We start from the raw sequence: 23,937 nt of genomic DNA, 5'->3' as shown, positions 1-23,937 counted from the left end.
GCGCGTTCGTCACGACGTAACCGACGACAACACGTCGTCGTCGTCGACGACGCGTCTCTCGCGTCGTCTTCCTTCCGTCCTTCCTACGTCTCGTCTCCTCTCTCTCTCTCTCTCTCTCTCTCTCTCTCTCTCTCTCTCTCTCTTTCCCTCTCCCTCTACAGTTCACCTTGCTTGATGTCTCTTTATCTCGCCCACGCTTTTTGTCTCCCTTCCTCTATCATTCCACGCTCTCGCGCACTTCAATCTTCAATCGGTGTTCCGCTACGAGATTCCAGTGTTCATTCTACTGATCGGTGCTCGTTAATTCTTTTCCCTTAATTAACCTTGGAAACGGAAGATATCGATAAATATAGCTCAATGTAAAATGTCTGTCATCGTATTTCCGATTAAATCCCACCTCGTAGAATCACGCGACGCCAAAACAGAGAGTGGAGTATCGCTGCAGGAGGCAGAAGGACGCTGCATCGTTCCGACGTGTTGACAGGTGACGCCACGATTCGCTCTCTGCCACCGACCGTGTTGTTAAATTAATAATAAACGATTACACTCGATTTTCAGTATGTTTTTGTTTTCGTTAGTTTTCATTAAACAAGAAAATAGTTGCTTCGATTTGTTTAGAATCTCACGTCGAGTCCTCAGTTTGATGTCTGTATAGGTTAGACGTTTGACAGTGCTGTAGCATGTGAAGTTAGATGATGGTTACCGGAAATGCAAATCTGTTCATGGGTGTACTCAAGATTTTATTCAAGTGGAGAAACAAAAATTTATTTTTACACAGCTTATTAAAATATTTATATTAATTAAGAGATATGACTATCTTAAAATTCTGAAAAAATCGACTTTTTTCTTGCATTTTCTTAAAGTTTAAATTATTTTTCAATAATTCTGAGAGTATTGTGTATAAAAATTATAAGAAAAATTTTTACGAAGAAATCTTAATCAATATAAATATATATATAAATAAATAATGTTATATAATATAATAATATAAATAAATAATACTAATAATTAATGTAATATAATATATTTATACCCAGTAACAAATTTTTTACAAATTTTTGCATGAATATGTATAAGTAATATGTATAAATATATATAAACATGCATAAATGTATATAATATATATATATATATATATATATATATATGAAATATGTTCATACATGTTCATCCTTTTTTCTTTTGTAAAATTATTTTTTAGTATAATAGAAATAATAATAGTATTATGAAAATATTAAAAATAATTAAAAAGGTAATTTTCACACTATTTTTTAGAAAAAAAATCAAGTTTGAAGAATTGTAAAAAAATTACTTACGTATAATTATATATAATTATATAATTATGTATGAATAAAATTATGTATGAATTTTTTTTTATGTTTTTCCAAACTTGTTTTTTTTCTAAAACAATGTGAAAATTATCTCTTTAATTTTTTTTTATGTTTTCACTATTACTATTTATACATTATTATTATTACTATTATTATTTCTACTATTATTATTTACACTGAAAAGTAATTTTATAAAAAAAAGAAGGATGTATGAACATGTATGGATATATTTCATATATAATTATACATGTTTATGAATATTTATGTGTATTTTTGTATGTTTATACATATTTATGCATGAACAATTTTTAATGTTATTAAAATAAGTAATATTATTAAAATAAGTAATAATATTATAAAATTATATTAATATATATATAAACATTGTGTTTATTAGGTTTTTTAATACGTGGAAAAAATGAACGTCAATTATTCCAGCAATTTATTAAAAAACGTTCACGAAAATTTAGTCTTGCCAGATAGCGGTGAAACATTCTTAGTTCAAGGAGATTACGAATACTGGCACTACGGTTGCGATGGTTTTAATGATAGGGTGATTATGATTAATTGGGATATAATCATAATTAATATTCTCTTACGTAATTTTATTAAATTTAATATTATTTATTTTATTAAATCATCAAAATAAATACATTTACATTTATTCAGGGTTGGGGATGTGGATACAGAACATTGCAAACTATTTGTTCATGGATCATAAATAATGAGAATTTGAAAAAAATTGTTCCAAGCATTAATAAAATACAAGAGATCCTTGTCGAAGTGAAGGATAAAGACGGAACATTTATTGGGTCGAGAGAATGGATAGGAAGTTTCGAAGTAAGCTTAATTTCCTTAATATGTATCGAAGTTTTAAATGTAAGAGGATTTGACAGACTTGACATTTCAAACATTTTATAGGTATCGATTGTTTTAAATCAACTTTATGAAGCTCTTAGCAAAATAATTTACGTGTCAAGCGGAAAGGGATTAATTGACCAAGTGGATAAGATTAAAAGACATTTCAAACAATTTGGCAGTCCGATCATGATGGGCGGAGACAGGGATTGCTCTAGCAAATGTATAGTAGGATTACACATTGGAAACAGAGATGTGTATTTGTTAATTGTAGATCCACACTTTGTTGGAAAAGCAAAAAGTGCGGAACATTTAAAGAACGATCAGTGGGTGAAGTGGCAAAGCTTGGATGATTTCGTCGACAGCTCGTTTTATAATATGTGTTTACCGCAGCTTAAGTATCGCGAACTGGACGATAAATGATGTTAATTATTTACACGAAATAATTATGTATTTTTGCTAAAAATTGTAATTTTGTATTATGCTGATCTTCGATATTCGATCGATAAATATTAAAAAATTGTATATGATATTCTGTCTTATCTTTTCTCATTTATTATTATGTGATAAAAATTTATAGAATTATACATAATCCTTAAAATTACGACAGTTTAAAATAGCTTAATGGCCGTTCATTGTTATGCTATAATGAATATTATTAATTAATAGTAGACGTATTACTTATACATAAAATATACTGGAGAATACAATTCTTGTCTTTTTTCCATGATCTCGAAGATCTTCAATCTGTATTTAATATTAGACAAACACCCTGAAGTATCCAATGAGAAATATGTTCTGGAGTCGCCAAATTTGCCTCAAAAACTAAACCAGCACCGAGAGTATTTCGTCGATTCGACGTAGTATATACGGGAGTTTTAAAAGTATTCTGTAACAAGCGTAAAAATAAGAATTATCCATTTTACGATCTAGAAGTTCTTCACAAAAATTGCAGTTACTTGAAAATTATCAATTAAATCGTTTTATATGAATATTTCAATAAATAGGAAATTATTTGGTCTGACATGAGTTAAACTTGTTGTGTTTAATAATATTAATGTGAATTTATAAGATCTGTTCTTTTTAGTTAAATTGCTTATACAGTTCTTTTCACCTTTTCTTTCTATATTACAGAAAAAGAAAAAAATGAATCGTTTAAAAAAAAAGTTCAGCTAAAAAAAAGATCTATATTTATATTTATTTAGTTCTGTAAATTGCATATCGATTTAATTTTTGATCTTGAAACGCAATCTTAAAATGAAATTAGGATAATAATATGAATTGAATCAGTAGTAAGTATATATGTTGTATGTAAAGAAAAGAGATAAAGTGCAAAATAAAGATATTGCTTAATTAATTGAAAGAACTATAATTAATTAGTTAATCCATTGATTAACATCAATAATAATATAGTAAAGACGGCATGGAAACAATCGCCCCCGGATACCTACTACTTTTCTTTCTATGTAGATCGGCAAATTCAATACCTGTAACTTCAATCTATGAACTTCAATAGGTATTATGGTTAATATTGGTAGTGCTTCAAACAGAACTTTCGGATGCGATCTTTGTAAACGATGCTCCTCGATGTCCCACCTAGCGCCTTCCAGATATAATCCGTACACGTAACAGCCCTGTTAAAAACACGGATAGAAGAGTGTAATGCAATATTGTTGCAATTTTAATATCGAAAAGTAAATGTCGTTAGGATTTGCCTCATCTGGTCTTTCTTCTACATCGTCAGGCTTGAAAAACTTGGACACCGTTGTGTAAATAACGGAATGATCGAGGGGCCAATTGTTCTTGCGGCAAGCCATTTGCACCAGAGCCGCCAGATAAGTTTCTGGAACGTGCAATCCGGACAACCACAATACTACGGGTTCATTCGCGCCAGACTAACAGGAAGAGAAAGTAGATATTATTAATTGCGAAGAGATTAACGCACACCTCTTACAGAAATTTTATTTGGAAGGTGTGTAATCATTAATTACTTATTTTGAGTATTAAAAGTACTGCATTAGTAATGGGAAAAATTTCTGGTTGAAAATGAAAGAACCAGAAAGTTGTGACCATTAGAAACCTAGTTATTTTAATTAGAATTATAATAGATTCAACCAGGAAATTCTGATTTGTCCATTTTAATTCTAATTCAGAATTCTAATTAACTAGACTCTTTTTTCAGTATGTAATTTAATTTTTAATATTAAAAATGAATAATTAATCACTATCTTTCAGTAATAAATTGACCAAATTAAATTTCTGTAAGGGATGTTATAACATTTCGCCTAATCATACCCAGTTTGTGTATTGGTTTATCCTTTTCTGAAAATGGTCCATCCAGCCGGCGAGGTTTTTTCGCGTGTCTGGCGCCAATTTAGCCCATTCTTTAGGTAGCATACCGTTATAGAGTGCTATGGAAATATTCTCTAGCACAGCGTCCATTCCAATCTCGCCAGCGATGGCCTGTAATTTTATTTTGGATATCAGACGCGTTCTTAATTGACAATATCCTAAAACAAATTCTCATTGCACATATTTTAAAAAATTTTTTACATTTCAAATTTATATTATATTACAAAAAGTTTGAAACTTATCTCTTCCTTATTATATTAATATGAATCTAAGACAAAATAAATTCCTCCTTTATTATTAACTGCTTCTGTTAATATAAATATAGAATAAAATTGCATAAAGTTATTATGAAAAAGTAGAATTTTAATAAGGGTAGTACATAAAGATTAATAAAAATGATAAAAATGCATCTTGTGTAGAATCTATACGTAATTAATTAGTTATTAAATAATTAAATTATATCTATTTAATAGATTGAAATCTCGAAGATTTAGTAACCTTTCTCAATTGATTTAATGTTCTCGTAATCGTTTCTATTAACTTGTTAAATCTTTCCAGTTCTTGAAATAGAACGATCGCGGTCGGTGTCACGCCAACGCCGAAATTTCTCTTGACCTTACTAATATCATATGGCACGGGTATCTTGGTCAAGATTTCCTTCGCTACGTTATCGATGAACTCATCTTTGCTGACGCCGATGACGCTCACGGCTAAAGAATTTAACGTCATTTTAATTGTGATATATCATTATAATTTATCGCTTGGATAAAAAGAGTAAGTCTTTAAAATTTATCGGAAAATACAATAAATTTGAAAGACTTACTCTTTTTATCCAAGCGAGCTACAAACAGTTTTTAAATAAAATATAAAATTAAAAATTACTTAATTGAAAAATCATTAAAATACAGCTTTCACGAGAATAAAAACGTAGATTAAGCGTAGATTCGCTTACATTTAAAAAATGTTTAGCGAAATCTTTTTTATGGTGTATAAAAGTATTAACTATATACTATTATTAAATCATTGAATGTCTCATATAAAACGGTGTTTTAAACGATAATAAAAAATAAACGTTATGAATGTCTTATAAAACATTTTTATAACGTTATTAAACATGTTTTTAAGATAACCGTTGCGCTTGGATTACGTCATAATTTTGCCATATGATTATTACGATGATTATTACAAAAACATTGTTTGATAAGGCAAGAAAAATATGTAACGTACTCGCATCAGTTTGCGGTTGAAGTTCTATGAGATGCTTCCACATTCCTTTAACTGCCTGCGTAAAGTATCCAATCTCGGCGTTTGAATGCAGCCCAAATATTTCGGGACCATTCACCAGCGGAAGTTCTTCAATAAATTGTAAGTAATCGTCGCGATTTCCTTCTGGCGGTATCACATAGTCGACAATAGCGTCCTTGTAAAAGTGAAACGGTTGATGCTCGTCAAAGAGAAAATCGCCAAAATACTCGTCCATGTAAGTGTAAGAAACGCGACGATCGTAATTGTCCATCACTCTTCCACCGTACATTACCTGATTATTTTTAAGCATATAATAATTTGCATTAAAAATTTATACGAAAAAGAAACTCAGGATGAATGGAGATAAAAAATAGAGATATATTATATTCTAGACCAAAAGTTTGGAAACACTTTTTAAAAATTAACCTGGAATGTATATGTATATCTAATTCTTTTGTCATCATCCTAAGTATTTTTAGTATAAATTTTTAAAAGTGTTTCCAAACTTTTTTGGTCTAGAATACATATATAAATTAACTAAGAGTTTATATTATATTTTTAATATTCTATGTAGATCGCAGAATTCAAACATACTTCGCCAATTAAATATTTGAGACTATTCCACGGTACTTCAGACTCCTTCGTCGCCATTGCCTTCGTCAAATAAGTGTCTAAGATGGTAATGCACACATTAAAATCTGACTCGTTGAAGTCGTATTTTAAGTTCCATCCAATTTTACCATACTTTCTTCTCTCCTGCAATGTTGAAAGCACTTTAATAAAAAAATTACTCTGAAGATTAAATATGCAATCATATTAAATATTCGCTTGCCTGGATAACTGCATGATAAAATGCTAGAACGTAAATTAAATGCTTATAAAGAGGATGAGAACAACTTTCCAAGACCTGCGGTCGCATGTTAAAATACGTGTTTTGCAAGTTTAGCTTTAATCCACTCGGCGGTTCCGTCACCACTGCAAATAAATTTCGTTCAAAAATATGATATATAACTTTTGGAATATAATAAGTATTCTACCTTTTAAAGATTGTTGAAGTATTCCGATTGGAAAATTAGGGGTGGGTTCCGTAGTAAGCCACAAGCGAAAATCGGGATGAGGCTTCTCTATGTTCTCCACGATCTTTTCTAAATTCTTCGTGAAAGATAGCAATAAATGACAATTCCGGAACATTAGCCATTGACCTCTTGTTTTTGCTGTTTGCAATAATTCCATTGCAATCTATTAAACAAATAATTTTTAAAAGGCAATTAAATACAACAATTTTAAAATATAGAAAATTAATGTTAATCATTCACTTAATCGATGTTATTTTATATTATAAGACAAACCTGTTCAATTTGAGGAGTTCCAGGAGTTAAAAGGCAAAGCCATGGACGTAAAAAAATTCAATATGAGTAGGATTTTAGGAATAAAGTGTTGATAAGCGTCAGATCGTATCAACACTTTCCAATTCTCGAAATCTTATCCACATTGAATTTTTTTTGCGTTTGGCTTTGCGTTTTGGCTTCGGAGCTCAAATTAGACAGGCCTGCTATAAAAAATATTAAATATAGTTAGTACGAAAAGTTCAAATAACACAATCACATTACGTTAAATTAATATTCAAATATGTTTAAAATTTCTACGTAAAAATTTTAACAAGGACCAACATTTTAACATAAGTACAAAATGTTTGTTATCATATATCTTACTTTTTCTTGGTTCTGACCGAGCGAAAGATATCTAAATTTTCCTCCGCCGTAACCGTATCGATCAGCCAACTTCATAAGTTCTGAAGTGGGATCCGAACCCGGGCTTAAGATGAAAACTACTGGCATGGTCGGTGTACTTTCCTCGAAAATCATGTCGAAGCTCACCTGAGGCGGCGTAATGTATTGCTTGCCCATGATTTTGATAATGTAATTGGTAATACCACGATATATGCGGTCGATTCGAAAACAGCGTATCAACATTAACTTTTCGAACGATGTCACTCGCGTACTATAATCACACGGAAGTTCTTCAGATTCTGGTGTATCCGAGTCGTACCACTGAAATGGATAATTAATTATCTAAATAATCATTTTTCTCAGTAGAATGATATTTTTCTGTGTATAGAATACTTTTAAATAAAATTTAAAAGTATTATTTCCATTACAGTTTTGCACTAAAATTTACGACATTAAATTATTTGTATAGTTACTGCATTTTTAGTTTACCTTTTTCCATTCATCTTCAGAATCTCGTATTTCTTCCGGAAGTTGTCCGAACTTCTCTGGGAAATCGCTCGCCAGCTTGATAACATCTTCCCAACCCGACAACGACAGCCATTTAGTAGGATTCGATTTGGGTACTTTTTCTAGGATCATACTACCCTTGATGAAGAATTCTAATTGCTTCTGGTTCACGTTGCCTAAATTCTGTTCTATCTTCATGCAAGTTTGCAGAGAAAAGAGCAACTTGTGCCGCGCGAAGATACCAGTGCAGCCGTAATCGTAGACATTCTTCGTTAACATTGGAATAATGCTTTTCAGTCGTTTAATAACTACTGGATCCGGTAACGATCTCTTCAGCGAGTGGATGAACACCTCAATGTAACTGATCAGCGAGTATTGATACATGGCATTTACGGTGGCCATATCGGCCAGCACGGAGAATAGAATTGCACCCCGTTCCGCTACAGGACGATAGTTTTCGCGAAGTTTGTTGATATCGGCAGAAGTGATTTCCGCAAGCACCAGCTTCTGCATTACTTCATTGGCGCTGGACTTGATGTTTTCCAAGGTCTCGATCAGCTCGATGTTATCCACCATGCTACCTTTATCCACGGCAATCTCGCGAAGAAGACTGTTTTCCAATTGCTGCAGCAGATTCTTATTCTTGCTAGTTTCTAAAATCAGTGTTTCACGTTGTTCCTCAATGTCCGGTCTTTCAGTTTTCACTACTACTGACAGAAGTTGGTTCTCCAAACCCTGAAGAAAAGTGAGAGAATTTATTGTTACAAAACTTAAAGTTGATATATTTATAGTTTTTTAAATTAAAGAAAAATTACTGTTTTCTTAAATAAAATATAATTATAATATGATTATAATTATATCGAAAACAAATATTGAGAAACAGAAAACTTGTAAATCAATGTTCTAATAACATATATTAATTATGACTTAGCTCATTAATTATGATTGTCATCAATCATAATTGTAATGAAGTTAACTCACTACTGTAGTGACCATGTAATTGATGACAATCGCCTTGGCATATAAAGTAGGATCCAGCATCGGATTAGTTATTTTTGTTGTCAAATATATTCTGAATTGCGGATCGTAATCTATCTCTTTATCGGCGAGAATGACGAAAGTTCGTCCTGCAACAGCTACAGAAATCAAATAAAAAAAAATTTTAAGTTTTTGCGGACTGCAATTATATATATCGATTCATGAATTTATTTAAATTGTATAACTTACTCTGGATATTTTTCGATAAGATGTTAGCCAAAATAGGATCAACCTCGTCGGCATCTTGAACGAGCACAGGCAGACCATATTTGATTGCTAATTCAACTTGCTTCAAGAAATCTGCATCCGTAAAGGAGAGGATCTTTAGATTCTTCTTTTCTCTTTTCTTAATCCAATTTAATGCTTGTTGTTGGGGATCAATACAAAGCGGAAATCTAGATGCTTTCAGAGTTAGTATACCGTTTTGTACCGATAGCTCGTCTGGTGGAAGACCTTCCGAGTTCCAACTGCAAGTTACATTAAATATTAGAAGCATAGTGTTTATATCGCTAAGCTACACGAATATATTTGTTAGAAAAAATAAAATAGCAATTACTCATACATTACAAAAGCTAGTTTAGCTTTACAGTAATATTACTACCATCATGCTGGAATGTTTCAATGTTGCTACAATATTGCTGGAATGATCTGTGCTACATGAATAATAACAATAATTGTTAATCTAATTAGTATTTGTAAGTCCAGCCTTTTTTCAGTTATGCGCTAAACTTTGCGAAAAATTATTTATATTAAATGTTTTTCAAGACTTTGCATAATTTTAATTAGATAATTTTATTTCTTAAATTTTGAATCTTCAAAATATGTATTAAAAAAATTATTGAATTACGTTGCAAAAATACTCTCTAAATCCTTTGAAGAGATTTACTCCAAAGAATGCATCAAGTTTTGTCAGATACATTGAACTCTCAAATATCAGTTAAGGAAATTTTGAAGCGAATACTTTTTTTATTAGCGGAATTAAGTAGTTAAAATTGTCTTTGTGATATTTTTCTTTTACTTGTGATTTTTAGAAATTTAATGGCATTTGCAAAATTTTAATCGATAGATAAAGAGAAAAATTATAACATTTAATTATGTAGTGATATATATCTATGTGATGTATGAATATAAGCAGAAGTCTCGTTTACTTAGTAATTTCGATGTCGTCGCTCAGTTGTGTTTCGAACTTGAAGGGCGTTGATAAAGGTAATTCCTTGTCTAGAATGCTCCTTTCCCAGTCGCTGTACATTTCATTCCTGAATTCATAGGAAAAAGGACCGCTGTAAGCCAGAAAGGCTGCTCCGAGCAAGCAATTTCCTGTGATCTTTTCCAAGTCGTCTTGAAGAACCTCCAGATCCTTTCGCCATCGTTCATTCTCGGAGGACAATCCGGAGATGAGTTTGTCAGCAGCCGAAAGACGTCGTTGTAACAAATCTGTTTCATCCTGAAGATTCTGTCGCTTAGTCATCGCGGCGTCATATTTCTCGTTTAATTCTTTGATCGTTTCCTCCAATCGTTTTAATTCCCGTTCTTCCTTTTCTAACGCGCGCCTGGCTTTTTCGGATTCCGCTTCGAGTGCTTGAACTCTGTCTATCGTTGGTTTCACCTGAAACGACAGAAGTAAAATGTAAAATGTCAAAAGTAAAATGTTAGCATAGAAATTTATATAATTAACATTTGACTGTACAGTTTTTTATAATTGGTCCCCTAAAGACATTATGACGAGCATAACATATTCTAATTAAAGTATTGTTGAAAGAAATATCTTTATTGATTTAATATTAAATATTATTTGTTGGAATATTAGTGCAGGGTTTACAATATCGATTCTCACTAGTTTAAATTTTTCCTTTTTTATCGTATTAGAATTTAGGAAATTTTATTTTAAATTATTGATAGTATTAATTTAATACAGTATTTGTTATATATATTGAGGACCTTGGACCGTGATGAATCTTTAAATAATGAAGAATAGAAAAGATCAAAAGAAGAAAAAAGATTAAAAGAAAAAAAATGAATAAATAAGAAATGAACAAATAAAGAAATAAATGAAAATTAGATTTTAGGCAGATGAATTATCAATTAAAGCTTACAAAATAATGTAATAAATACCTCTCTATAAACGGCGCAATAATCCAGAACAGCAAGCACGAATTTGTATAAGCCATATCCTGCTTTGCTGATGACTTGCATCTGATCTAGCTTATCCGTCTTCTTCAAATGCGCCCTTACCGCTTGCAGTTGCCGCAAAGTGATCAAGTCGCAGTTCATCTCTTGCAAGTGCTTCAAGAAATAAGGATCACTCATCATGCCTTTTGCTCCTTTCCATGACACGTCTTTGACGCCACGAAGCATTGCAACGCATTCGGAAACAATCTGCACTGGTTCGGGCGGAGTGGGAAAGGATCTGAATAGTCATTACTGATTTTTAGCAAGTTTGAAGATTAATATCTTTTGATTAATATTCTACTAGACGATTTTCTTCTTCTTTCACTTTTTTAAAATTCAATGGATAATTGATAAATATTAGAAATATTTAAAAATCTTACAAAGGACCGAATTCACTTTTGTAAACTTAAAAACCTACCCATTATTAAGACTTATGTTTATAAATATCTTTTGTTTGTCACATTACAAGCTATATTATATGTAAAAACAAACGTATTTTATCGGTCCTTTAAACAGATGAATTTTATATAAAACCTATATATATATATATAGAAAGAAAAATAGTAATTAATCTAGAATGAACCTTATCTCGGTAATATCTGCTTTATCGAGGTCACTCAATGCAAGTTTGGCCGCATCGAGGGCCGGTTGAGCCTCCGCTAAGGCTTGCCTAGCTTCCGTTTCTTCTTTGGTAATTATTTTCTTCTTTTCCTCAATTTCTTTCCTCTTGTCTTCTCTCAGAGTCTTTTTTTCCAACTCGATGTCTGTGCTCTTACCAATAATCTCGAGCAACTGTTCGCAATTCGTCGTTTGATCATCTACTTTGATTCTTTGCTCTGCCAAGACTTCATTTAATTCCGTTAAAGTCACCGAAGCGTCTATGATTTTTTGTAATCCTATAAAAAAAATTTGTTATTTGAAAACGAAAAACTCTGTCGAAAGATAATTTCTCTTAAATTATATGACAACATAAGACTTTTATAGAAAGATAATTTCTTTTAAAAATGAAATAAGAGACATAAAAGGTGATATTAAAGAAATATTATTAAATTTATTGACTTCATATCTTATTAAAAAATATAATAAAAAAATAAAATAATTTCGGACTTTTGCATAAAAGGTTTTGTAACTACCTTCGGAAAGACGAGTGCAGCGCGAATTTATGAAATTCTTCTTCTCCACCAATAGATTCAAATAAGTGTTGATAAAATCCATAAAATGCCATGGCGTGATATAATTTCGTCGCCTCAGCTTTGTCGCAAAGTCCATTGTATATTGCAATACGGATGTATGTACGTATACAACATGACTCACGATTACTTCCTTGTATTCTTGCGGTACGATCGGATTCTGAAAAAAAAGGATTTCTCATTTCATGTTGGAACATTTCGAGTAGAACAAAATGTCATTATTATATTGAAATGGTGTCAAAGTGTCTCTAAAATACTTAAAAATAACTTTTCAATCAGTCACGATTTATTATGACTTATTGAGATCTTATTCTGTTTGGGTTTTTTCGCCGTTTTATTTTTGCTTACGTCTCTGAGTAAAACATTCGCTACCGCTACCAAGGCCTGTTGCGGCCACGGGAACATCCAGTCTATAGTGGTGTTATTGATTAAACCGGGATAACTGCGACAGCGTGTCCGTAAAGCATCGCTCGATGGACTCATCGCCAACGCTATTCGTAAATTCGTGGTGCATGTCTTAGCGAAATACGACCAGACGCTCTTCCTAAAATAAAAAAAATTTTATTTTAACACTAAAACATTAACTCTGTCCAAAGCATTTCTTTACTTAATTCGATTTGTTCTCTGACAAGAGGTCTAATTGAACTATTATAGATTATTTGTATTTAATATAGATATGTATTTAGTATAGATTGTAAATATTTTTATATTAAACAAAATGTACGAAAAACTTAAGTTACATTAATTAAGAGTGACTTATTTTCTTATAATTGTAGAATTTACTATCAATATAATAATATATTGTATCACTTAATATTATACATTCTTCTAGGATTAAATATATTTCAAGAATTTTAAAATAAAATCGCGTAAAGTGGACAAACAGCTTACTTTGAGGCATCAAAGCCTGCTTTAACCGCTGCATCTTTGCAGGAAGAGACAATTATATCTTTCTCTTCATCGTTGAAGACAGCCGGCATGAAACCTGTCAACATGCTGTTCACTAACTCGAGGAAGCTTTCGTCCTTAATGTGGGCAGACGTGAACATAAATACAATCCTTTTATTTTCCAGGCCGACCATATTATACAAATTCTTTATATCTTCGCGGAAGAACGCTTGATTGTATCCACGACGCAGAACGATTTGAAAGAGTTGATAATCGGCAGCGAAGGATGCTAACTTGATCACGGATTTCTTGCCGCTGCCATCCGTACCGATGATCAATACATGACCGCAGTGCATTCGAAGAACACGATGCACTCTAGTCAGATGCTCGAGCGCGTCATTGAAGAGAACCATGTGCAGCTTAGTTCTGTTCCTTTCGTTGTATTCTTCGAAAATCTGTAGATAGCATAAAGACATTTTTTAAATATATATTAAACGTTAATTTAATTCTCTGGAGTTGACATTAAAATCTGTCACACAATTATTGTTGGATCTATGACATTTATGTTGACTAAAGACACTAATTAATTTCCAGGAACCAAAATGACATAACTCATAAACAAAAAAATGTGTATGAACATTAATAAGTTTATTTTAATAACAATTTAAATTTGCAGTTGTAAATAAAAGATATAATTAAGTGGAATTAGTAGGACTCCCCACTCAGTTCCAGGTTAAACAATGATGTTGCTTGAATAATATTTATAGATAGGAATGTTAATATAACATAGAAAAATAATTAAAAATTATATATTTAAAGATAAAAAAAACTTGACCTCTAGAAACAAGCTGTAAACTGCTTCATAATCCAATAGATCCTCATAAAATCTAAGCTCATCTTTATTTAAGGCATTTCTGAAATCGCCGTATAGTATCGGGTCTCTTAAACTGTATTGAATCACTTCAGGTTCTAGCTCCCAACAATTTCGTATTTTTTCATTCAATTGCTCGATTATTAAATTTTTATCCTGAAATAACAAAATTATTTTAAAAACGAATCTTTAATTCTTCTTTAATTATTAATATATATTAGATTCCTTAGAATGCCCATACCTTATAAAGTCGTGCTACATATTTAAATGTTATTTATTTATATTATTTATATTATTTAGAGTAAATTGTTGAACAATTAAAAACTTTTTTCATTTATCTTTATTTTTAAAAAATGTATAAAATATTATCAATTTAAATTCATTTAATTGTAGATCACAAAATCAATGAAAATTGAAATGTAATGTTGAGATGTACTCTATACGAATAATTACGTTGAAAAAAGTCGATCATAACGTAAAATTAATGTACAAGAAAAAAAGAAGAAGCTTTATTACTTGTACAATAATGAGGCGATCGCAAATAACTCTGGTGACCTCGTTTCTCCAGAGCCTAACAAACTGTTTGGTTACAAAAAAGATATTAGGATGTGTCTGAAGTAATCCAGCCATGATTCTTGAGAGATCTCGCATGTTGAAAATATAATGAAACTTGGACGGAGTCGGCAGTAGTTCGTTCCTAATTATCTGAATAGTTAGGACACATTATGTTGTTAATATACGTATCTCACTTAGAGATATAATACTATACGTAACGTGACACAAAATTACCTCGTAAAGTTCCAACGTCAATTGTACAAGTTTGTCTGCGATAGATAGAATTGCCTCCGAAAATGTCTGCAGATGTCCGGATAAAATACTCGTGTAAATATAATTCAGAGTCTCGTTCGTTGGAAAAGTTACGTTGTAAACTGAGAACATTGAGATAAATCGCGGATCGACTTCGTTCCTACCACCACCGGGTTCTCCCATAGCTGCTAAATAATCTACAAACAGTAAAAAACATTTCGTACTGCGACCAATTAATTAATATAAAAATAATGTGTTTAAAAATATAAATTCTAGAATAAATGAATAAAATATGTTAATTTTACATATTATAAACAATTAACATAATTTTACTAAGAAATATGCTTACACAAGCTTGTCAATGTTACACCTTCTATATTAATTTTTTATATAATGTTTATATTACTTCCTAATATTCATTTCATGTTAAATTAACACAAAGATTTATGTAATTTGTATAAAATGAGTTAAATTTAACACAAATTTTTAATTGTTACAGAAAATACATTCGTGACATAAGTTTTCAATTAATTAAACATACATATTATAAATATATATTAAATCCTTGATGTCGATAAATTATGAAAAATTGATAAAATTGTTGCTAGGAAAATTAGCTTCGTGTTTTTAAAAAAGCATTTTTGGTATATTTGTTACTTCCTGAACATACTTACAAATATCTTTCATATATTTCCAATTCAAATCACGTCCGCGATCATAAAAGCCACCCTTTTCAAACAATAGTTTAAGAAACGCAATGGGCTGTTGAGTTCCATAAATATCTACGATTGGCATATTCATGTTATCAATGAAAACTATTAATTTCTTTCCAGGTGGGGCTCCGAATACTTCTCTTGATCTTTTCTCCACTACCGATTCAATATTTCTTTGCACGTCCATTGAAGTAGTTCTTGACGAAAAGTTTATTAAGAGCTGTTCCTATTAGTCATAAATTATTGATAAATATAAAACTTTTGTATCTTATTACATGTTTTTTTTATATATGTACATATTACATTATATATTTGATTGGAATTATGTGAATAAAATATACCATACAGAATATTCCAAAAGGATAAGTCAATATTCTGGAAAATGATGGCATTGATTATTTTAAGCAAAAATGTTTATATAAATATGTGTTCTATTTCGAATGGTTTCCGAGATTTCCAAGCAAAAATTCATATAAACTTTATATGAACAGTTTTACTTAAAACAGACCATCATAATATTGACGTTTTCTTTTGAGACACCTTGTATAGAAAACAATTACTAATTAAATTGATTTGATTTCTTCAATAATTCTTCAATAATTAATCAAATTGTTTTATTTACTTACGTATTTTTCAGGATTCAAATTCCTTAAAAACTCATGAATGATTGCCGTTTTCGACGTACCAGTTTCTCCGACCAACAATACCGGTCTCTGTAGATTGTTCATGAGATTTACGAACCATGTAGTACGCAGAGTATCAATTGTTTGCACTAAAATATCCGAAAAATTCTTCTGTCTATCATGAACATACATTGGTACCAACCACTTCCATGCCTTCCAAACCTTTTCCTTGATATCCAGTACGTAGTCATAGATGGTTGGAAAAGATACGGGTATAAATTCTGAGCAAACATGCACATTTTTAGTTAACAAGCAAAAAAAGTTACATTAATCAGATCTTATTAAATTTATTTAATTTTCGTATTGATTAATTTATTTGTTTCTATTGAGCTTACTAGCGGACGCTGGTTTAGCAGGTGTGTCTTCCACTAACATAAATCCACATATTTTCTTTATGTACTCATCGAATTTGGAGCGCGCCTCGTCTACAATAGATGCACCGAATGACCAATAGCACGCTTGAATGTACATTGCCTCCCAGAGCTTCTTTTTCGTTACTAACAAATTGTCCTCTTCATCGATTTCTGATTTTTGTTTTTCCAATTCATATTTTAATGTTGACAATAAACCATCAAATACGAAGCAAAATTGAGTTACCTTCGGAAACCATGCAAAAAATGTTATTAATAAAATACGAAGCACAGTAAAAAAACATTTTGTATTTATATTAGAGACTCTCTGTTTTCTTTAAAAAATATATGAGTAAATAAACAAATAATATAAAAATCATATTTTTTTTAAATATAAATTCTAAAATAAATAAATATAAAATGTGTTAATTTAACATTATAAATTTTACATATTATAAATTTTAATTTTAAAGAAATATGATTACAAATTGTATCAATATTTAATTAAATAAAACAAATCCTATTTGACCTAAAGTGGATCTTAGTGCTTAAATAATTCTGTAAATTTAGTGCTTAAATAATTCTATGTAAATTTATATATATATCCAATTGTGCAAACCGCTCCGAAACCTTTTTTCAATCTTGAACGTAATAATGAACAGAATTAGAGTAATAATATCATGTATTAAATTGACAAATAATTTAATAATATTGATGCTAATAATAAGCATTTTTAATAAACATCTTTTACTTAAGCATTGAGATCCAAGCAGTGAGATATAAGATTCCTCTTACTTTATTAGACTTATTTTCTTTAGTCTAATTTCATATTATAATTGTGTCAGTAGTTAATTTTTACATTCGATGCGCTTTTTAATTACCACTACAATCATAATTGTCCACAAATCAATAATCAATCTAGTAGTTACCATATTGAGTCCAGTTTGCGGTATAATCGTCCGAAGAGGTTCGACTGTTTGAAAGCCTAACATTCCTTCGGTAATAAGCTTAAGTGAGCCATGCACATATTTCTCGCACATTCCTCGAAGAAAATCTTGATCGGCATTGCTTTTGGTTTGTATCCACTTGTCCATGTACGGCTGGTAGCCTAGACTTTTTGGGTCTACATAGACCATACCTGCTCTTGAAACCGTTGCAGGTGAGGCGTACTGCAAGTCGCCTACCTTTAGCACAGGGATCAATTTATTTTTTAAAGTATCTTTAGATCTTTAGAACTATTAAAAATGTCATTTTTCTATAATTTAGTTCATTATAACGTTATTACCCTTAATTCTTTTTTCATTATAATTTGTTTCAAAACTGTTATTAATTCATTATTAAATCGTAGTTATATACTATTATTATATATATACTACGATTTAATAATAGTTTTGAAACAAATTACAATGTACTTTGTATAATTTTTATACAAAGAGTGAAATTACAAATAATGCCTCCTATTGTCTTTATGCTCATATTTATTTGAATGTACTTTGTATAATTTTTATACAAAGAGTGAAATTACAAATAATGCCTCCTATTGTCTTTATGCTCATATTTATTTGAATACCGTCTTATTCAAACATCAAATTAATTTTTCTAAATTGTCTCTCACATATTCAATAGTCGATATTATATCCACATTAAGTTACCTCAAAGAGCAGACTACAATAATTCTGCAATTTGATCCTTTCTTGATTGGCCAGAGTCAATAGCTTGTTATCATCCATTACCGAGTTCATGTTTTCGATCCACAACGCATCAACATCCCCATCGAGAAGTATGTATCTTCGTTCATCTTTGCTGGAATCCAGCGGTCGATTAATTTCTCGAAAGATATTACTCAGAAGACCATCCGCCCAATCCCGTGTTGTAGGTTCTAGCTTTCCGTACAGCTCGATGACGGTGCAAGCCTTTAAAAATCATGATGACATAAAGAATTTTGCAATAAAATTTAACAATGCTACTTATAATTAATTATAATTAATTATATAGTTATAATTAATTATTATTCACACCTTAGGATTCAAAATGTGCAATTTTGTGGGTTTACCAAGGTACGTCTGTGCTCTGCAGAGCGTTTCGACAACCACTGTCTTACCACCGCCGGTGGGACCAATAATCATCGTAGAATGCCTAATCATCATCATTTCATATAACTGAATGACTTTATCAACCTAGACCGAGTTATATATGTTTTTTATTATTTTTGTTAATTTGAAGTCTACGATTATAATAGCTAAATATATATGTATACAAGGAAGGAATGATGTTGTTAAAGTATCAAAAAATTTAGTATCAAAAAATTTAGATCTAAAAAAATAATGTTGTTGACTATCCAAATTATTATATAAGACGCTAGTCTAATAATGCAAACAATTTGAACATTCTAGTTTGATTATTTTACATAATTATTTTTTGATCTAACAAAATTATTTTCTATATCTAACTATAAATTTATATATCTTATAAATCTATATATCTTATAAATATGTTTCTAACTAAATCTTTATCTTAACAAAATAAATTTAGTATTAAATACTTTAGCAAAACCTTCTTTCATGCGTTAGAAATCTAGAGAACACTATTTACTTGCTCAGGTAAAACAATATAGTCATGTTCTTTTAATACCGCCTCAACTGCTTCATTAAAGTCTAGATAGTGCATTCTGGGACAATCCAAGTCAGGAAAGAGATCCCTTATCAGACCCAGGAACAGCGGCACGTCATCATATATAAATTTAGGTAAGTTCATGTCTCTGAGGACTCTCATTAGCACGACGTTTTCGGGTAAATCATTGGAAGTTCTCTTCAACTCGCCGGCCATATTAAGCACAGATTTAAGGGCCCTCAAGCCAAAATCATAGTGTGTTTGTTTGCTTAGCTGTTCGCTCGCCAGCTTATAGAGAACGGTCATCTTCTTTGCGAGCAACTTTGCCATCAAAAAACCGGCGCTAAAAAGCTTAATCTGACAGATTAACTCGTTATCCGGCACTATGCAGACTACTGGTCTAAAGAGGGCTTTAATAGACTCTGGTAATTCCGTGCGACCGGCGTATCCTGGGTTCATAGTGATGAAGACTCCTACCTTCGAGTCCAATACGATATCTTGGTCCTCGAACTTTTGGAGAATATTTTGGTTATTATAGAACATAATATACATGTAATAAATAGAAACAGGAATTTATATTTAATAATAATTTGTTTATATTTATCATATATAAAATAATGGAGAAATTAATGTAATCATATTTGATAAATACATATTTATTTAAAAAATTGAGAATAATATTTAAATTAAAATAAAATAGAACTACACTTTACTACAGAAAAATAGAATATCAGACACGAACATATATTAATATTATAAAATATTTTTCTTTATAATATTAAAATTATTCTATTAATTTATAAAAAAATTTTAATATATAATTGTGATTATAAATAACTCGTATTATTCCGGACACTTCGTGCTTTTCAGTTTAATGAAATATATACCGCGAATCTTTGAGCTTTAACTTGCAGTGCCGAGCGTATAGTTTGAAGCTGGGTCGAAATAACAGAGAGAACAGAACTGTCGATACGATTAAATTCGTCGAAACAACCCCATGCTCCACACTGAGCGAGACCACTCAGAGTCTTTCCAATCGTGATATAGTCCATTCCTTCGCCGCAATTAGTTACGATACATAAGAGCCCTAGAGCTTTCGCTAAATCTTTGACTGTCTCAGTCTTTCCGGTTCCAGCAGGACCTTAGTGTTAAAAATTAAGAAAACGCAGTTTTATAAACTTGTTGCTTAAACCATTAAAAAATTAAAATGGGTAAATTAAAAGTATTTGCGCTGATGTTTTCAAATTTCATATAACATTTCACTTTTTCCAATATATCTTTGTATTTATAATTACAGTATAATTTGTTTTATCATGGTTAGACATTAAGATTTAAGATCGATGAGAAGATGTTATCTTGAGACATTTGCAACTCTCATGTATACATGCATTACATACCCGCCGGTGCACCGCCTAAGTGCATCGAGAGAGCTTGCGTAATAGTGAGATATATTCTATCTGTCAGTGGCGTAATGACCAATCTGCCATTAAGACCCATGTACTCGTAACCGTATTCGAAAGTGCCTGTGCATTGATTCATCCATACATTGTCCAGATCATGAACCCAGTAAAATCTATATACGCGAAAATACTCCGCCGTAGATTACAATAATCATAAAAGTAATAGTACTTTTATAAAAACTTTTATATAAAAGTACTTTTATATAAATATTTATTAATTTTAAATATTGTTATGACTACATCAAAAATATATTGTTTAATATAAAAAAATTAAAATTGTATTATTAAAAGATTATTGTTTAAATTGTATTGTTGAAAGTTCGTATTATTAAAAGACTTATACTGTTAAAATTTGATAAAAGCTACATATTTTTACATAATAAAAAAATTACCTTAATTGACTTTCCCATTCGAATTCTGTAGGATCCACAATACTGTTTCTAACAAAACTCTCGACAATGTCGCGAATGTGCACGTTAATGGTCAAAACCATATCAATCTTCTTTCTGTCATTATTTGTAAGCGAATCGGTACCCATCAATGTCACCACTTCGTCCACTTGAGTATTGAGTTGTTGTAAATACTATATATATAAAAAAAATACTACATACATAAAAAAAGAAATACTTTTTTATTTTCAATAACAAAAGACACAACATGACACAAATTGTATTCACAATTTGCGAGCATTACTTCTTTCATAGCGCGTTTATTTCCCTGGGATATCTTATCGAAAACATTCTCGACTTCTGCGGTCCACCATATCTGATTGGCTACGAGAACCATCATTCCTTGAAATTCGAGTATCCACTGAGTTATTGGTCTTCGCACCTACGTTTACGTACAAAATAGTGAAAGTTATTATATACAATTTCTAAATAAAAAAAATATTTTAATTTGTCAATTAATTATTACTTTAAAATGGTACATTAAAAATTAACAGAGAAAGTATGAGATGTTTTAGAAAAATGTTTTTTTGAAGAGCAAATGAACGGAAGTAACGTGCGATAATAATTATCGCATAATTCAATATAAACCTTGCCGTAATTGTAGACCGCTTTCTTTGTTAGATATCGATTCGATCTTTTCATTTCTTCAAGAGCCAGTCCCATCCAGATTTCGACCTGATCTTCCACGGATACGGGATTTCTGAAATCCATAACTTCTCTTTCGCAAGATACGAGAGCCGTAGCCATTTGTTTATCTGTGTCTGATACTATTATGAATTTATCGAGATTATCGAACATCTTTCCTACATGTTCCTGAATTGTAGTAGGAGTACCACTGCCGAGAATGTTTAGCAGTTCATCGTCGCTAATAAAATTGAATCTTGGGAATATAATGCGTTTGTTGCACAAATATTCTTTCAAAGACTTTTGGCACTTCTCGAGGGCTGCTATCATAGTTTCAAACTCACTCTTTCGACCTAATTAACAAATAAGTAAATAATAATTTTTTTTAATTTTTTCTAATTTATTTTATATTTTATGTATATTTCTTATAAGTTTCTTATATGTATATTTCTTATATATTTTTGAAATTTTCTTGACGACAATTTTTCCTAAAATTCTTCATATATTTCTTCAAAATTTTTATATAATCTTATAATTAAAAAAAAAAATGCTTGCCTCGACCAGGTAAAATTTTTTAGTTTTTAATACGAATTGGAATAATCTTTTCAGAAATATAAAAATCTAGATCTTTTCTAGAAATTTTTATATATATTTATGAATTTTGAAATATTCTAAAATTTCTCATTTTCCAATTTCTAGAATAAAGTCTGAAGGTGTATATGATATTTTTTAGAAATCTTCATATTATTTAAAATATATATGAAATGTTATATGAAAATTCTTAAAAATATATTATACTAATTTTTTTCAATTAGATTAACTTTAATAATGAGACAAATTAATTCTTTTCCAAATACCATAAATCAAGCAACATTCCAAAACATTGAGCCTCTTCGCCGTGTCAGCCATAATTTTTCGGTAAGCTTGATCGATATCATCAAATCTTTTTGTTTCATCCGGCAACTGAAAACGAATGTCGCCACCCACGAAAATACCCTCGAGATACAGCCACTTTCGCTGAAGATCCACCCACACTTCCAGAACTTCGGAGATCGTATGCATTGTGCGTTCCCATTTTTGTACAACATTGAGAAACGGCCCGACGAATTGCGAGGCTGCCATGCTGTGTACGGTCAACATGTTATCTTCGAGTACCAGATTCAATTCGTCAAGTGGTCCAAGAATAAAGCCGCGCTCTTCTATGCCTGGAAAATGTAATCAACAATCGTAGGATTATATATCTCATTATAATTAATTTAATGATAATTAAATTCTGTTCTTAATTAAATTTTTAGATACTTTAGCAAAATCGTTCTTCCTATGAACTAATTTAATCAAATTTAATCTTATATACTCTATATTAAATCTTATATACTTGCATATTTGTTTGTTCAATAATAACAATAAATGTATGTTTTTCTAAATACCTTTATAATGTTTCACTATATTAAATTCCATGGATTTCCATATTTCTGCTAATTCTTTCATGCCTCTTTCTATCGCAAGTTCTTTCACGGCATACATTACAACATCTTGTGCAATATCTTGATACTTTCCCAGTTCCATAGCGAACATATTCTCTAAAGTAAATCTGGAACAATTCAGGCTATCATATTTATGTACTTAAAGCGAACGTTGTGTGGCTTGAAGCTTACCCCTCTATGGTAAAAGATTTTTTTTTGTGCCATGTTTATATCACTTATAAAATGTCTATGTAACTAATTATACTTTTACGAAGTAAGTATCAAATTACAATATATGCACTTGATTGAGTATATTGGTCATTAATAATAAATTATGTCTCTTGCGATGATCTGTAAACAGACTCGTGTAATTAAAAAAAAAGTAGAACATGCAAGATACTTGTTAATTTAACTGAAAAATTATATACAGATTTGATATAATCATTATTCTAGAACATAAATTTACATCTCGCAACATTAATTTTGTTATACACGCAAGTTTAAAAAATCAAATGTGTTTGCATATATATATATATATATATATATATATATATATATATATATATACTATACTACTATATANAAATAAAGTAGTTAGT

General features: G+C 30.6%; 2 protein-coding genes across 2 annotated transcripts in view; one reads left to right on the top strand and one right to left on the bottom strand.

The window, feature by feature from the left end:
- The first annotated feature begins 1,749 nt into the window (after positions 1 to 1,749).
- On the top strand, positions 1,750 to 2,612 carry LOC105621324 (ufm1-specific protease 1). Its single transcript, XM_012202790.1, has 3 exons — positions 1,750 to 1,884; positions 2,001 to 2,171; positions 2,253 to 2,612. The coding sequence occupies exons 1-3, from the start codon at positions 1,750 to 1,752 to the stop codon at positions 2,610 to 2,612; spliced, it is 666 nt and encodes a 221-aa protein (XP_012058180.1).
- A 319-nt stretch (positions 2,613 to 2,931) lies between these two features.
- LOC105621438 (dynein heavy chain 10, axonemal) overlaps positions 2,932 to 23,937 on the bottom strand; it is a 32,993-nt gene continuing 11,987 nt past the window's right edge. The window contains exons 18-53 of the mRNA XM_012202907.1: positions 23,303 to 23,466; positions 22,733 to 23,080; positions 21,840 to 22,228; positions 21,496 to 21,633; positions 21,195 to 21,385; positions 20,740 to 20,915; positions 20,230 to 20,483; positions 19,325 to 19,852; positions 18,751 to 18,909; positions 18,385 to 18,645; positions 17,662 to 17,916; positions 16,718 to 16,979; positions 16,326 to 16,603; positions 15,661 to 15,925; positions 14,961 to 15,183; positions 14,696 to 14,876; positions 14,144 to 14,335; positions 13,312 to 13,763; positions 12,769 to 12,964; positions 12,364 to 12,580; positions 11,814 to 12,126; positions 11,174 to 11,468; positions 10,210 to 10,667; positions 9,251 to 9,528; positions 9,005 to 9,159; positions 8,006 to 8,758; positions 7,499 to 7,837; positions 6,824 to 7,025; positions 6,619 to 6,761; positions 6,381 to 6,542; positions 5,769 to 6,078; positions 5,040 to 5,251; positions 4,485 to 4,652; positions 3,905 to 4,084; positions 3,677 to 3,823; positions 2,932 to 3,078 (exon numbers count right to left, since the gene is read on the bottom strand). Coding sequence (XP_012058297.1) covers positions 2,932 to 3,078; positions 3,677 to 3,823; positions 3,905 to 4,084; positions 4,485 to 4,652; positions 5,040 to 5,251; positions 5,769 to 6,078; positions 6,381 to 6,542; positions 6,619 to 6,761; positions 6,824 to 7,025; positions 7,499 to 7,837; positions 8,006 to 8,758; positions 9,005 to 9,159; positions 9,251 to 9,528; positions 10,210 to 10,667; positions 11,174 to 11,468; positions 11,814 to 12,126; positions 12,364 to 12,580; positions 12,769 to 12,964; positions 13,312 to 13,763; positions 14,144 to 14,335; positions 14,696 to 14,876; positions 14,961 to 15,183; positions 15,661 to 15,925; positions 16,326 to 16,603; positions 16,718 to 16,979; positions 17,662 to 17,916; positions 18,385 to 18,645; positions 18,751 to 18,909; positions 19,325 to 19,852; positions 20,230 to 20,483; positions 20,740 to 20,915; positions 21,195 to 21,385; positions 21,496 to 21,633; positions 21,840 to 22,228; positions 22,733 to 23,080; positions 23,303 to 23,466 — 9,391 coding nt within the window. The remainder of the gene's footprint in view (positions 3,079 to 3,676; positions 3,824 to 3,904; positions 4,085 to 4,484; positions 4,653 to 5,039; positions 5,252 to 5,768; positions 6,079 to 6,380; positions 6,543 to 6,618; positions 6,762 to 6,823; positions 7,026 to 7,498; positions 7,838 to 8,005; positions 8,759 to 9,004; positions 9,160 to 9,250; positions 9,529 to 10,209; positions 10,668 to 11,173; positions 11,469 to 11,813; positions 12,127 to 12,363; positions 12,581 to 12,768; positions 12,965 to 13,311; positions 13,764 to 14,143; positions 14,336 to 14,695; positions 14,877 to 14,960; positions 15,184 to 15,660; positions 15,926 to 16,325; positions 16,604 to 16,717; positions 16,980 to 17,661; positions 17,917 to 18,384; positions 18,646 to 18,750; positions 18,910 to 19,324; positions 19,853 to 20,229; positions 20,484 to 20,739; positions 20,916 to 21,194; positions 21,386 to 21,495; positions 21,634 to 21,839; positions 22,229 to 22,732; positions 23,081 to 23,302; positions 23,467 to 23,937) is intronic.

Source organism: Atta cephalotes, assembly GCF_000143395.1.
Source record: "Atta cephalotes unplaced genomic scaffold scaffold00033, whole genome shotgun sequence".
In the NCBI taxonomy this organism is placed as follows: Eukaryota; Metazoa; Arthropoda; class Insecta; order Hymenoptera; family Formicidae; genus Atta; species Atta cephalotes.
The sequence above is the reverse complement of the archived record's forward strand: the minus strand, read 5'-3'. Positions and strand labels throughout refer to the sequence as shown.

Coding starts and splice junctions, on each gene's coding strand:
- LOC105621324 (XM_012202790.1), top strand. CDS start 1,750: ATGAACGTCAATTATTCCAGCAATTTATTAAAAAACGTTCACGAAAAT. Junction 1,885..2,000: donor GCGATGGTTTTAATGATAGG/GTGATTATGATT, acceptor ACATTTATTCAG/GGTTGGGGATGTGGATACAG. Junction 2,172..2,252: donor AATGGATAGGAAGTTTCGAA/GTAAGCTTAATT, acceptor AACATTTTATAG/GTATCGATTGTTTTAAATCA.